The sequence below is a fragment of the Argentina silus genome (genome assembly GCF_951799395.1).
Source record: "Argentina silus genome assembly, chromosome: 17".
NCBI lineage: Eukaryota > Metazoa > Chordata > Actinopteri > Argentiniformes > Argentinidae > Argentina > Argentina silus.
In genome coordinates this window covers 16,387,902-16,402,512 of record NC_139671.1, presented here as the reverse complement: position 1 = coordinate 16,402,512, position 14,611 = coordinate 16,387,902, and the positions used below count along the sequence as shown (strand labels likewise).

Below are 14,611 nucleotides of genomic sequence, written 5' to 3'. Positions count from 1 at the left end.
AGACGGTGCTGAGCCTCAGTCCAGTAGAGAGACTGGACCATGCCTTCACTGTAGCCAAAGACCAGCTGGCCATCGAGAGACTACTAGACCCTGAAGGTAACAATACATTACCAGCCAACAACGACAACAACCAGACAGCAACAACAACAACAACAACAACCAGCCGACCAACCAAAACACCAACACCTCAGAGACTGAAACTGAACACTGAAGATGTCAGACATGACTTGGATGATTTGATATGTATAGCTGGTACTATGCTAGGTTGTGCCACTGGCTGAAACACATTGAAATTGTTAGAAATTGTGCAGACAGTATGAGTGTGACAATCCTAATATGGGTCACTTCCTTGTTTGGTGTGACACACTTCAAGACCCACTGAACCATAGAAAAAAAGCACTGCGTTCTTCTTGGCAAGTGATCTGTGAGAAACTCTTTTCGTGCTGAACTCTTGAACTGCTCTCAGATCAACTGCTGCCCAGTGATGTGTAGATGCGGCCGGAAAAGTGTGTAGTCATGTGCTGCGTTCTGAGTCTCTGTCGTTCTCTCGAAGTGTACGCTGGTACACACACAGGCAAAGGAGTGTACACTTCTTCTCTCAGGGACGTAGGTAGACTATGTTATGTCTGAGGAGCAAGCAGACCTGAACCATGTCAAAGCAGGGCCTGATCAGTCTAGCATGCCTTGACCTGCCTGACCCCCCCCCCCCCCCCCCCCTCTCTCTCTCCTCTGTTCATATCTCTCTTTCTTTCTCTCTCTCTCCCTCTGCTTTGACCTCTTATCCCTTTTATTTATCTCTCCCTCTCCTCTCCTCCTCTCTCTCTCTCTCTCTTTCAGACGTAGTGGTCCAGTTGCCAGATAAGAAGTCCATCATCATGTATGTGATGTCCCTGTTCGCTGTCCTTCCCAAAGACGTCACCATGGAGGCCATCAGGGAGGTGGAGACTCTGCCCCGCCGATACAAGATGGCTGACGAGAGCCCCACCCTCACCGCACAGGTAGGAAGAGGCTAGGCATAAGATGCTAACGCTAACGCCCCAGTTCTGCTAATAGTCGTTGTGTGTAACATACTGTAGTATTACACAGATGCAAAGTGAAGGCTAGGAGTCAAGCCGAGGCCTTACCAACAGGTATCCAGAGGCTAACGCTAAGATGCTAAAGCTAACTCACCTTTCTGCGTATAGCCATTTACATTACATTTACATTTATGGCATTTAGCAGACGCCGTTATCCAAAGCGACTTACAACAAACACATTTGTTTAAGTTAGTGAATCATCTATCCATCAGTCATCATAAGATAAAGTAATCAATGCTCAGATCAGGGGCCATAGGCAGTCACAATGCTAGAAGAAAGATTTTTTTATTATTATTATTAACAGGAGAGAAACTTGTACAGGGGGGTAGTGGGAGTGAAGAGGTCTTTAGCCCCTACTATAACATACCGTTAGAGAGCTGAACTGCCTCCCTATTCTACAGTACATGCCAGACATTCATACAAGTTCCTAATAACACATCTGTGAAGGTTCCCCCTCTATGAACAGGCCCCAGCTCCGGTGGCCTGTCTGTCTGTCTGTCTGTCTGTCTGTCTGTCTGTCTGTCTGTCTGTCTGTCTGTCCGTAGCTGGGAAGAATGAGTCACTCCTCATACTGCTGCTTAAAAAAGAACTGACTATATCCACACTCCCGGCTCTGTTAATGAAAAGCACCGCTGGAGCAGAAGGGGAATGGATATGACTCACCTCTCATGCGCGCGCTTACACACACACACGCACACACACACGCGCACACACACACACACACACACACACACACACATACACTCACCGAACACTTTATTAGGAACACTATACTCATACTGGGTTGGGCCTCCCTTTGCTCTCAAAATAGCCTCAATTCTTTGTGGCATTGATTCCACAAGATGTTGGAAAAATTCCTTTGAGTTTCTGGTCCATGATGACATGATTGCATCACGTAATTCCTGCAGATTTTTCAGGTGCACTTTCAAGCTGCGAATCTCCCGTTCTACCACATCCCAAAGCTGTTCTATTGGATTCACATCCAGTGACTGGGAAGACCACTGAAGAACACTGAATTCATTATCACGTTCATGAAACCAGTTTGAGATGACTTTTGCTTTGTTGCCATGAAGGGATGCACATGGTCAGCAACAATACTCAAATAGGCTGTGGCATTCAAGCGATGATTGATTGGTATTAACGGGCCCAAAGTGTGCCAAGAAAACATTCCCCACATCATTACACCACCTCCACCATGAGAAGGTGTATAGGTGTTCCTAATAAAGTGTTAAATGAGTGTACATCCATCCATCCATACATACGCACACATACTGTACATACATACACACACATACATACATACATACATACATACATACATACATACATACATACATACTGTACATACATACTGTACATACACACACACACACACACACACACACACACACACGCACACACACCATCCTACCACTTTCTGACAGGGCAGACTGGAGCCAACCTTTTGTGTATGGAACCCTACTGTATACTGTATATTATAATGGAAGGAAAGAATGAAGGAAGGGAAGTAGGAAAAAGTGAGAGTGGTCAGCGTGGGCTGTGTGGTGCGGACCATGACGTACAATAGGCGGAGAACTCCCAAATGGATGCGACTTGTCTGATAACCAAGAGAGACTCTGACTCATGGCTGTTCTATGGGTATAGATGTGTATAGTTCTATGGGTATAGATGTGTATAGTTCTATGGGTATAGATGTGTATAGTTCTATGGGTATAGATGTGTATAGTTCTATGGGTATAGTTCTTTTTTTTCAATATGTTTCTAGGGCATTTCTGCTTTATTGGAATAGGGGAGAGATAACATGCAAGACGTGTCGAGGGTCAGAATTTAACCAGGAACCTTGCGATTATGTGCTATGCGCATTAGAGTGCTTCGCCACTAAGCGCCCCAGAGGACTGATCTTCTTCCTCATCCAAGTCAGACCCACTCTAGTCTAGACTCTCCAGGGTGGTTGGTATCGTTGACACAGATTAAGACAAATCCTGGTTTGAAGACCCCATTCAATGGCCGCTTCATAATAAGTACTTTGTAGTCCAGGAGTAGGCTTAATCTGTGTCTGGGAAACCAGCCCTAGATGACAGCCCTTTATCCTTAATCCTCCTCTTCCTCCAACACTTATTATATGCATAGCTACATCTCAGTGAAGGACAAGAACATTTTCTCTAGATAGATCGTCACGCCTGTTGTGTGTGGTGAAAAATAAAACACTTTTGCAGCCCCTTTCTCTACTTAACTTCCATCATTATTTGCCTCGGGGTGCAGATTATTCTCAGTGTGTATTCGGGTATTTCTTTCCCAGGTGGAAACAAATTGTCCCTAAACCACCCCTGAGCTTTTATGGCTCCTGGGCACAAACTTCCCATGCTTGGAGAGAGTGCTGGAAAAGCCTATTTTAATGGGGCTGGGGATTGGTCCAATGAGGGTTGACTTTCCTGGAACACATCCTGTCGCCACAGGAAGTAATGCGTAATATATTGCTGGTATAGATTAGAGTGGGAAGGGTGAACAAAGATACACTTTGTGTCTAATAATGTGTTTTTCCCTCACATCCACTTCACAACATAGCAAATTATTAAGCTTTGTATGAGGATATCGAGACTTATTAATGCTTTGTATGAACCATTTACTGTACAAAGCCGGATTCAATTTCAATGTAAATTTGAGGTTTTTTCTTTCAGCAAAATGTTTATGCTATCTGAAAACATCCACCAATCTACACTCACCGAGCTGTACACCTTCTCATGGTGGAGGTGGTGTAATGGTGTGGGGAATGTTTTCTTGGCACACTTTGGGCCCGTTAATACCAATCAATCATCGCTTGAATGCCACAGCCTATTTGAGTATTGTTGCTGACCATGTGCATCCCTTCATGGCCACAATTTACCTATCTTCTAATGGCTACTTCCAGCATGATAATGCACCATGTCACAAAGCAAAAGTCGTCTCAATCTGGTTTCATGAACATGACAATGAGTTCAGTGTTCTTCAGTGGCCTTCCCTGTCACCAGATCTGAATCCAATAAAACACCTTTGGGATGTGGTAGAACAGAAATTCACAGCTTGAAACTGCCCCTGAAAAATCTGCAGGAATTGCGTGATGCAATCATGTCATGGACCAGATTGTCAAAGGAATTGTCAACATCTTGTGGAATCAACGCCATGAATAATTGAGACTGTTTAGAGAGTAAAGGGAGGTCCTACCCAGTATTAGTATAGTGTTCTTAATAAAGTATGTTATTTTGTCAGAGAAATGTATGTCAGTAAAGATTGAATAGTGTTTGCAAGCTGTATTGAACACTGCATGGATATTACAGTATGAATGCAGCAGCACAGTTCCAGAACATCATATGGGGATGATAAAAAAAAAAGACCTTCTCCTAAGCCAAACCACAGCTATTTTACAGCCATTAAAGTGAATAAGCACAGCAAGGCTTCTTGGGCCTGCTCTCACCCCACCCCCTTGCTCTCTCTCTCTCTCTCTCTCTCTCTCTCCCCCCCCCCCCCCGACCATGCCAGACCCAGGCTGCACTAACAAAGACATGTGGGCGTCTCTAGTCCAAAACATCCAAATGCCATGGAATATTTTCAACAAACTACCCTTTTCCTTGCTGCCGCACAGACTCCTGGGTAATTTCGTAGGGCCCAGAACAAAGGTGCGTTTGAGTGGAGGCGATTAGCATAGCATCTATTAGCATTTCTCTCATCTTTGTCTTGGCACGTCCGCACTGGCGGCTAGCTAGCACAATTTTTATCCGCTCTCTTCGTTTCATCTAAGCACAGATGAAGGTTTTGTCCGGTTTTCTTTTTCTTTTTTTTCCCGTAAGAAATCAGGCTTTGGAGAGGTTAGTTACGACTCATGTCCCGAAAAGACCCCTGCCTCTTCTTGCCTGGAGGGCTTTCAGTCGTCTGAACCGAGGCTGGTAATACGTTTGAATGTCACTGACTGAAAGTAACAGGCCTTTAATTCAAACCATTATACATTTTTTTTTTTTATAAAGGTCTTGCTCACAGTTTAACTTTCACATTCACCAATGTGGAACGTCCCGCCCCGGTCTCCCCCACCCCTGTCCCCAATCTCTCCATCACCTTCTGTAGAAAATAAATTCACTTAAACATTTCCACTATGTTGAAAGTCAGAAGAAAGAAGAGGAGGTTGCACACTTAAAAAATAAATTGCACACTTATAAATACGGCGGTCCATAATTACACAGCTTGTGTTCCCCCTGGTGTGTGTAAGTGGTGTACAAGTGGTGTATGTTCTGTGCCTTCTGCTCAGGAAGCATATTACTGTAGTTGCATAAACAGGGTGCCACTTAAACAGCAGTGTACACTGTAATACTTTGGTAGGGACCACCCTTCCTAATCTCTCTCTCTAACTTTTCCACTTTTCTCTTTCTGTATTTCTTTTTGTCAGGTCATTCAGTCCATCATTCCTTCCTTTCATTTATGCTGCCCTTTTTCCTCTCCTCCTCACTTTGTCTGTCACCATTTACCTCAAGTCTCTCTCTCTCTATCTCTCCTCTTGTCTCCTGTAGACATGTCTGAGTTGTTACACTGACACCCAGTTGCGTCTCGAAATGCCATCCTCTCTACCATGCTCACTTGCCCAGCATCCAAACTACATTACCCAGCAACAGTAATGTTATTGCACAGTCTCGCCCACTCACCCAACCAGCCAGCCAGCCAGCCTGCCCGCCTGCCCGCCAGCCAGCCAGCCAGCCTGCCCGCCAGCCAGCCTGCCAGCCAGCCTACTGTATTTGTATTCAGCCCACTCCAGTGTTATTGCTGGAATGAGGGTTGACCTGCCCATTGTGCCAGGGGCACACCACACCTCCCAGTGTCTGAGAACTATATTTTGGTCATCTGGTATTTTCTTTCACAGGGCTGGGTCAGTGAGACTGCATAATCTACCTTCCTCTTCTGGCTTGAACAGCTCCTAGGCGTCTGGTTTCTATTCTAAGACTCCTATTATGGCCAACATGACATTCAGATGGGATACTGTTTTTCAGACTGATTTTGGGACTTGGTTGGTTATGAGTTCAGTTCTATGGATAATATGGATCTATGAAAGGGGTGTAGGCAGCATTTGGAGCTTGGCTCCTTGTTGGTGCCAAACCCAGTAGGTCGGATGTTGACCGATTAAGAGCCTTGATATTGTGATTGGTTGAAATGCCTTTGACATGAGAGTCCTAACCCAGGTTTGTGTTTAGAAACCAATCACACAGTATAATTCCAACGTATTAGAGACAAGCACACTGAGAAATCGTTGTTATAACGACAGATAACGTACGCAGAACACAATATAACATGACCCCCTAATGACCCCTTGTCCCTAACCCACAACCCCTCTGTTCTTCCATCCGCAGGCTCTGGGAGGGGAGATGATGGAAGAGGGTGCCGGCAGCCCCCGGGCGGAGACCCCCAGCACCCTGACGGAGGCGGAGGACAGCCTGGAGGGCGAGGTGAGCCTGGATGCGGAGGTGGACCTGGACAGCTACCAGGCCACCCTGGAGGAGGTGTTGACCTGGCTGCTGTCTGCCGAGGACGCGCTGCAGATGCAGGAGGAGGTGTCGGACGACGTGGAGGAGGTCAAGGAGCAGTTCCACGCGCACGAGGTAGGGCGCACACACACACACACACACACACACACCACGCACTGTACACACATACGCTGTATACACACGTGTACGTGGTAGAGCACGGATGGACACGCTTGGAGACATGCATGTATGAATGATAGTTACGATATGTAAGCATTCAGACACACACACACACACACACACACACAAGACAGAAATCTCTGCACACATGTAGGCACGTACACACACCCACATGTATACAGATACACACACACACACACACCTATATCATGTAAAGGAGGTGAAGGATTGCACGCACATAACTGTACTGTATATGTAGGCTATTATGACCTGTAAGAGCAGATGGAGGTTGCCTGTTTAAGCCTCTCTGTGTGAGGATTCTGTTTAGTAGCTTGTACTTGAGCCATAAGGGCCTCCCACGTCCTAGGGAACATGCTCCCTACATGTCAGGAATGTCAGGAATTCTGCGGAGCTGAGCACAACGCTCCGTGGAGCCACAGCCCTGGCCGGGTGCTTACTTGCTCGAAATCCTGGTCAGGGGGGAGTTGTAGTGCAGAGGTGTGTGTCTGTGTGTGTGTGTGTGTGTGTGTGTGCGCACTTTTGGCTGCTCTCTCTCCCTTGGCTGAAATGTGAATATTTGAGAGTCTAATGTTTGGAATCCAGGTCAGAGCAGAAAGAAAGCCGGTGGTAAAAACAAGGCCTTAAAGCCTCTTTACCAAGGGCTTTTCAGGAGCAGAAAAAACCCTCGGACACATCCAGGCCATTTCCTCTTCGTCTTTTATCCTCCCTTAAACCAGTGACACTTTTGAAAACAATGTGCTCTGAAGTGCTGAAGTGGAACAAAAATGCTTACTCATCCACAGAGAAGAGAGAAGAGACAGACAGTCACTCACACCATTGGGCCCTACTCATCGCTAGCTCTCACCAAGAGCGAACGCCAAGCAGCTTCCCACAGCGTTCGCCGGCTTCTCCAAGTTCTGCTTTGCTTCTCTTCCAAGTCCAACTCCAGAGCCCAGAGTTCTAGCTCTCTACTTTTCTTTTGATTTAGCAATTAGCCTCAGGCTGGCTGCGGGACAGAATCTTGACCCATGTGGTTTGTCTGCTGAGGTTAGTGTGACCGTTACTACAGCAACTCCTCAAGTGCAAGGAGCCGAGGTGACCCAGAATGCATTTGGGAGGGCTGAATCGATACATGCTAAATTGTTAGCAGCACTGTGCCTTGTGCCCTTTGAGGAGTACGAGGGGAGAAATGGATCCAGATGTGTGTGTGTATGTGTGGGGGGGGGGGCGCGTGCACGTGTGCGCTCTTGTGCGCCAAGTCAGCTTGCCAACAAGGAGGACCTAGCCAGCAGGGTGATTTGTTGGGCCTCAGTAGATAGAACAGTCGGGATCTGTGTCCTCTCCAGGCTGTAGAACTAGCACTGCTGGAAGACCAGAACTGAAGGACATGTGGGTACTTTGTGCGGTACAGACTGTCCCTTTGTCCTGAAATAGAGAACTCCTGATCATTATTCATCCATAACTGGAGCGTTATTTTGTTTTAGTTGGCTGTCGTGTGACTAATTTCACTGTAACATGGTTGGTTCCTTTGGACTCTGGATTCTGGCTTGCTGGTAGTCCTCATATGTTTGTGTCTGTTTTGGAACAGAAATGTGTGTGTGTGTGCGTGAACCCTAACCCTAATCCTAACCCTGGCCAACCAAGCCCCATGTAAATAATATGATTATGTTCCGGTAGCTTCCTCATATTTAACCTCTGACCTCCCCTCTCCCTGCCCCCTGCAGGCCTTCATGATGGAGCTGACGGCCCACCAGAGCAGCGTGGGTAACGTGTTGCAAGCGGGCAACCAGCTCATCGCCCAGGGCAACCTGACGGAGGAGGAGGAAGATGAGATCCGTGAGCAGATGACTCTTCTCAACTCTCGCTGGGAGAGCCTCCGAGTGGCCAGCATGGACAGACAGGCCAGGTATATATATATACACACGCACACACACACACACACACACACACACACACACACACACACCCCTTTATGCCCTGTTCATCGTTCACATGACAAACACTGGTGAGTGAGTGTGTGTGTGTGTGTGTGTGCCCTGACTCGTGAGTACAGTGTGTGCTGCATTGTCATCATCCCCAGTGTGTTATTATGAGGTAATTAATTATCACATGGAGAAAACGCTGAACTGGCTGAATAGGTTGGTATCCCGCGCACTGGTAGGCACAGTGTTTGCTTTTCAGCATTTACAGCACTCATTCCCTCCCTCCTTCCCTCTCTCTTTCCCTCTCTCTCCCTTTCTCCCTCTCCCTTTCTCCCTCTCCCTCTCTCTACCCCTCTCTGTCTTTCTCTTTTCCTCCATCCCTCCTTCCCTGTCTCTTCCCTCTCTCTCGTTTCCCTCTCTCTTTCTCCCCCCCCCCCCCCCCCCCCCCCCTCTCTACCTAGGCTCCATGAGGTTCTGATGGATCTTCAACAGCAACAGTTGCAGCAGCTCTCCGATTGGCTGACACAGACGGAGGAGCGAATCAAAAAGATGGAGACACAGCCAATGGCGGGACACATGGAGAGTTACAAGGCCCAGATAGAGCAGCACAAAGTAAGGGCCACTTACTGATTATACTATATGATTGGCTATCAAAAAGTAAACAAGGGCTGTGATTCAAAATAAAGACATGACCCGAGTGACCACTTCGATCGGCTACATTTTGTATTAGAACAATCTGATTTGGATAGTCAAAAACTTGTGATAGGCTGTCATGCGTTTGAACCTGTGGATGTAGGCCACTGAATGAAGTGTCATTGACCCCCATTGGAACGACCATAAAGCCTACTAGGCCCGCCTTTCCTGGGCTCTTAATGGTTAACGTGGTTGCTAAGCTCTCTCTTGCCCTGTTTTGTCATTGCTCCAGGTGTTGCAGAATGATCTGGAAGCAGAGCAGGTGAAGGTGAATTCTCTGACTCACATGGTGGTGGTGGTGGATGAGAACAGTGGAGAGAGCGCCACCGCTGCCCTGGAGGACCAACTACAGGTATTCATTTAAAACAGCTCTGCTTATGTTGCTACTACCTAGCATTCAGTCATAGTTGTGATGTACTATCGATGGTTACCCAGGTGGTTAGTAACTGTAAGTAACTGTCTCATTAGTTAATAATGGCTCCATCTCTCTCTCTCTCTCTCTCTCTCTCTCTCTCTCTCTCTCTCTCTCTCTCTCTCTCTCTCTCTCTCTCTCTCCAGTCTCTGGGTGAGCGCTGGGCAGCAGTGTGTCGCTGGACAGAGGAGAGGTGGCACAAGCTGCAGGAGGTCCTGCTGGTGTGGCAGCAGCTGCTGGAGGATCAGGTGAACTAACCCTAACACATGCGCACACACACACACACACACACACACACACACACACCTGACATTGCCATGGCAACAGCGCACCCCCCCTCCCCCACGCCTCCCGTCTCTATCTCCTATCTTTCTCTGCCCGACTCATATTTTGTATATGAAGCAAGGCCTGCTCAATTCTCCACACACTCAAGGCCTGCTCAATTCTCCACACACTCAAGGCCCAGTCAATTCTCCAGTGTCTTTGCTTTTCTTGTTTAATGTTATCCTCTCTAGTATGATCAAACCTCTATTGAAGCTCAGCTAACACAAGGTATACAAGGCATTGTATACCTTCATCAGTCACAAAAGCCTCTACAGTGTGTAGAACCCTCCTTTACCGTGTGGCCTGGATGAAGAGAAGACCATTCATGGTGAAGTCTGGTTCTCCAAGGAGCTCAGCTGTAGACATAGACATATGATCCTAGTTTAGTCAGGAATCAGTCTTCTTGTTTGCTTTGAAGCCCAGGTAATTCAATCAAGTCAGGTAATTGTGCTCGCTAACTCAATTCCCAGCGCTAAACTGAGCTCATGTATACACATGTCAACTAGCCCCTTAGCTTCTTAACGTTGGCCCGTGCTTGTGTTGCTTGCGTTGGACACACGAAAATGAAATTAACCTGTTTTCTCGTTTCCTCTCGTCCCCAGAGTTTGTTCAGAGCTTGGCTCGCGGAGAAAGAGGAGGCCCTTGGTGAGGTTCAGACCGGCGACTTCAAGGACCCCAGCGAAATGAACGCTAATGTCCGCGGATTAGCGGTAAGTGAGATGCTACATTGTGCTACGTGCTTGGTTAAGCCCAAACAGACCCAGACGCTAACAACGTTAGCATTAACCTGGATGTGAATGTGGTGGTGTTGTTATCTCTGTAAATGAAAGGATTGAGGGGCTACACTATGGATTTATTTGGAAATTGAGTTAGCGTACCTTTTCCTTTTTCAAGGAGCTCTGTGGTTTTTTTATAGTGTCAGGTTTTGTTTGCCAAAATACAGACTGCAGCTAGAATTTCATTTTCAAAGGACTTATTGGGTCTTAGAGATAATATTAGGAACCGAAGGATATTAGGAATATTAATCATTCAACTCCCAACTTTAGAGCTGTTGACACAACTTTTGGAATGTCACTGGCTTGAAGTGACTATGCAATGCTCTCCAGTCTATACACTGCAATAACAGCAGCTGGTAATATCTTATTCATTATTACTTTTTTCTTTTTCTTTTTTTTCTTCATGTTACAGTACATTGTGAACTACATGCTAACTGCAGAGGCACTTGAGGCTGGTTCACTGAGCACTGGCATATGGTGCTAATCTTTAGATAGATAGGTAGGTAGGTACTTTATTGATCCCAGAGGGGAAATTAAGGCGTTACAGCAGCTCACATCACAAACAACAACAGCAAAATAAAGTGACAATAGAATAAAATAGACATCTCAAACATTATATACAGTAAGAACAGTCCAGTTATGATTTTAACATCCCCCAGCCTGACTCTGATCACCCCAATCGAGCCAGCCAGAGGAGTTGTACAGTCTTATTGCGGCAGGCAGAAAAGATCTCCTATAGCGCTCCTTAGTGCAACGTGGTTGTAGTAGTCTGTTGCTAAAGGAGCTTCTCTGCTCTGCCACAGTGTCATGTAGGGGATGGGAGGGATTGTCCATGATGGCCAGGAGTTTGGTCCTTATCCTCCTATTGGCCACCTCCTCCACAGTGTCCAGGGTGACACCGAGGACAGAACCAGCTTTCCTAATAAGCTTGTTCAGTCTTGGTGTCACCTTCCTTGATGCTGCCCACCCAGCATACCACCACGTACAGCACTGCGCTGGCCACCACTGACTGGTAGAACATGTTCAGCAGAGTCCTGCATACACCAAAGGACCTGAGCCTCCTCAGGAAAGAAAGCCCCTCTTGTACAGGACATCTGTCTTACCAGTCCAGTCCAGTTTATTGTCCAGGTGCACCCCCAGGTACTTGTACCTTCACTTCCTCTCCCTGGATGGAAACAGGAGACAGGGGGACCCTCGTCCTACTAAAGTCCACCACCATCTCCTTTGTCATGCTGATATTGAGTAGCAGGTGGTTCTGTTCACCAGTACCAGTACCTAGGTACCTAGCACCGTCTTTCCATGGTCTTCATGATGTGGGATGTCAAGGCTACCGATCTACAGTCATTCAGAGCACTGGGGTTACTCGTCTTTGGTACCGGTACCAGGCAAGATGTTTTCCACATTGATGGGACCTTTTCCAGACTGAGGCTCAGGTTAAAGAGGTACTGGAGTACTCCACACAGTTGGTCCGCGCAGACTTTGAGCACCCTCGGGCTCACACCGTCAGAGCCTGCAGCCTTCCTGGTACAGAGTTTCCCCAGCTCTCTCTTCACCTGAGCCATACCGATAAAGAGACTGGAGTGGGTGTCGGGGGGCAGAATGATGGGGGGGCTCTGAAGAGTTGTGAAGTGAGGAAATGGTGGGGCTGGAGGAGAGGTGTGAATGGAATCAGAGGGGCTGGAGAGGGAGAGGGAAGGGAGAGGGTACTGGATGGGACAAAGGGGTAGGTGAGAGGTGTGAATGGGTCCAGACAGGGCAGGGGGAGGGAAGGGGGGCTGGTCCGGTAGCTGAGCAGGGCTAGAGGAGCTGGGGGGAGGAGAAGGAGGATGGCATGGAGGGTCGTTGGTGGAGCTGGGTGGAGGGAGACAATGAGCCTCCGAATCAAACCTGTTGATGAACCAGTTCAACTCGTTGGCCCTGTCCATATCTCCAGCCACTTGCGGGTCCTTAGACTGCTTGTAGCCGGTGATCTTCCTCACGCTGCTCCACACCTCTCTTATGTTATTGTCCTGCAGGCTGTCCTCCATCTCCTTCAGCTTCTCCTTGAGCTTCCTCTGCACCCGCTTCAGTTCTTCCTTGTCACCAGACCTGAAGGCTCTCTTCTTGTCATTGAGGAGGACCTTTAGGTCACTTGTAATCCAAGGCTTGTTGGGAAAACACTGCACCCTCCTGGTAGGTACGGTGTTCTCCACACAGAAGTTAATGTAGTCTGAGATGCAATGTGAAAGACCATCAGTGTCCTCCCCATCACAGTCCTGCAGAGCCTCATCAGCCTCCTCACAGTCCTAGTGGTCACAGAGTGCTGCTGGACTGGAGGCTCATACATCTACTTGAGGTGGACTAGGTTGTAGTCCCATCTGCCCAGGGGGGGAGTGCTGTAGCGATGTAGGCGTCCTTCACATTAGCATATAACAGGTCCACTGTTTTGTTCTCCCTAGTGGGGCACTTCACAAACTAGGAGAATGTTGCCAGTGTTTTTGTCAGGGTGACATGGTTAAAATCCCCGGAGATTGCAATGAATGCACTGAGGTGCTGGGTCTGTAGTCTTGCTATAACAGCATACATAGTCTTACACGTTGCCTTCGCGGGTATATATGCGACCACAACAATAACTTGTGAGAACTCACGTGAAAAATAATATGGGCAAAGTCCTACGTCCAAAAGTTCAATATCTAGGCTACAGATGCTTTCCTTCACGTGAATATGGCCAGGATTGCACCATCTGTTGTTGACAAGTACAGCAACTCCTCTGCCTCGCTTTTTCTGCCCACACTGTCTGACAGCCCTCGATGGTGGAGTTTGAGTAAAAAGGTTTAGTGTCCATGGTTATTTTGGTTACATTTTGATGTTTGATTTAGCAAACAAAAAAAAAAAAAACTACAATAAACTACTATAAATAACTAAAAAAGACAGAGCTGCTGAAACAGGCAGCCAGCTTTACCGGCGCATAGTCGCATACCAATCATTCACACACATGACCCTTGTGTCATTCCGTTGCATAGATCCTGAAAGAGGACATGGAGAAGAAGAGGAAGACTCTGGACCAGCTGTCAGATGCAGGACAGGATGTGATGTCACTGCTGCAGAGCGCTGAAGCGGGGGCGAGTATTGAGGGGGACACAGAGGAGCTGACCCAGAGATGGGACAACCTGGTCCAGAGGCTGGAAGACTGCTCCTACCAGGTGTGTGTGGGTGGGTGGGTGGGTGGGGGCGTGGCCGTGATATGAGAAAGTAGAATAGAGAGAATGTAAATATGTCAGAAACACCCGTTGTGTATTATGTGTCTGAAAGTCGATTAAAACTTTTGCCCATGTTAGGCCATGTAATCTAATCCTGCCATCTCATCTCAAACACACACACACACACACACAGATTAGTTGATTCATCCATCATAACTAATAATAGCACCTAAATCATGGGCTCTGAGAGACAGAGACACACACCTGCGTGTGTACTTACCTCCTGACTTCACACATTTAGGTAATCACCATGGAGACCAACTGCCCCAATTGTTTACTCTGGCATGAAACCCATGCAGCTGAGCCAAGCGGAGCCAGCACCTCTCAGTTTCTCACTGGTCTGTCAAAAGAGTCATTGGTGGACGGAAACTACAAAACAAGAGATTGAAACGCAGTCTAGCGTCTCACTTCACTAATGTCTCTGCCTTTTAATAACTTTTACATGTAGACCACTACATTGTGTATGTATAGAATCTAGAGGAATATATCTTGCAGGATGTGTGTGTGTG

The 14,611-nt window shown here is 47.2% G+C and overlaps 1 protein-coding gene across 1 annotated transcript in view; it reads left to right on the top strand.

Moving 5' to 3' along the window:
* Window positions 1-14,611, top strand: part of utrn (utrophin) — a 172,090-nt gene that overhangs the window by 24,762 nt on the left and 132,717 nt on the right. The window contains exons 8-16 of the mRNA XM_083689372.1: window positions 1-96; window positions 838-998; window positions 6,443-6,691; window positions 8,461-8,642; window positions 9,120-9,270; window positions 9,584-9,703; window positions 9,910-10,011; window positions 10,690-10,797; window positions 13,866-14,045. The exon at window positions 1-96 is cut by the window's left edge and continues 20 nt beyond it. Of these exons, the coding sequence (XP_083545498.1) occupies window positions 1-96; window positions 838-998; window positions 6,443-6,691; window positions 8,461-8,642; window positions 9,120-9,270; window positions 9,584-9,703; window positions 9,910-10,011; window positions 10,690-10,797; window positions 13,866-14,045 (1,349 nt within the window). The remainder of the gene's footprint in view (window positions 97-837; window positions 999-6,442; window positions 6,692-8,460; window positions 8,643-9,119; window positions 9,271-9,583; window positions 9,704-9,909; window positions 10,012-10,689; window positions 10,798-13,865; window positions 14,046-14,611) is intronic.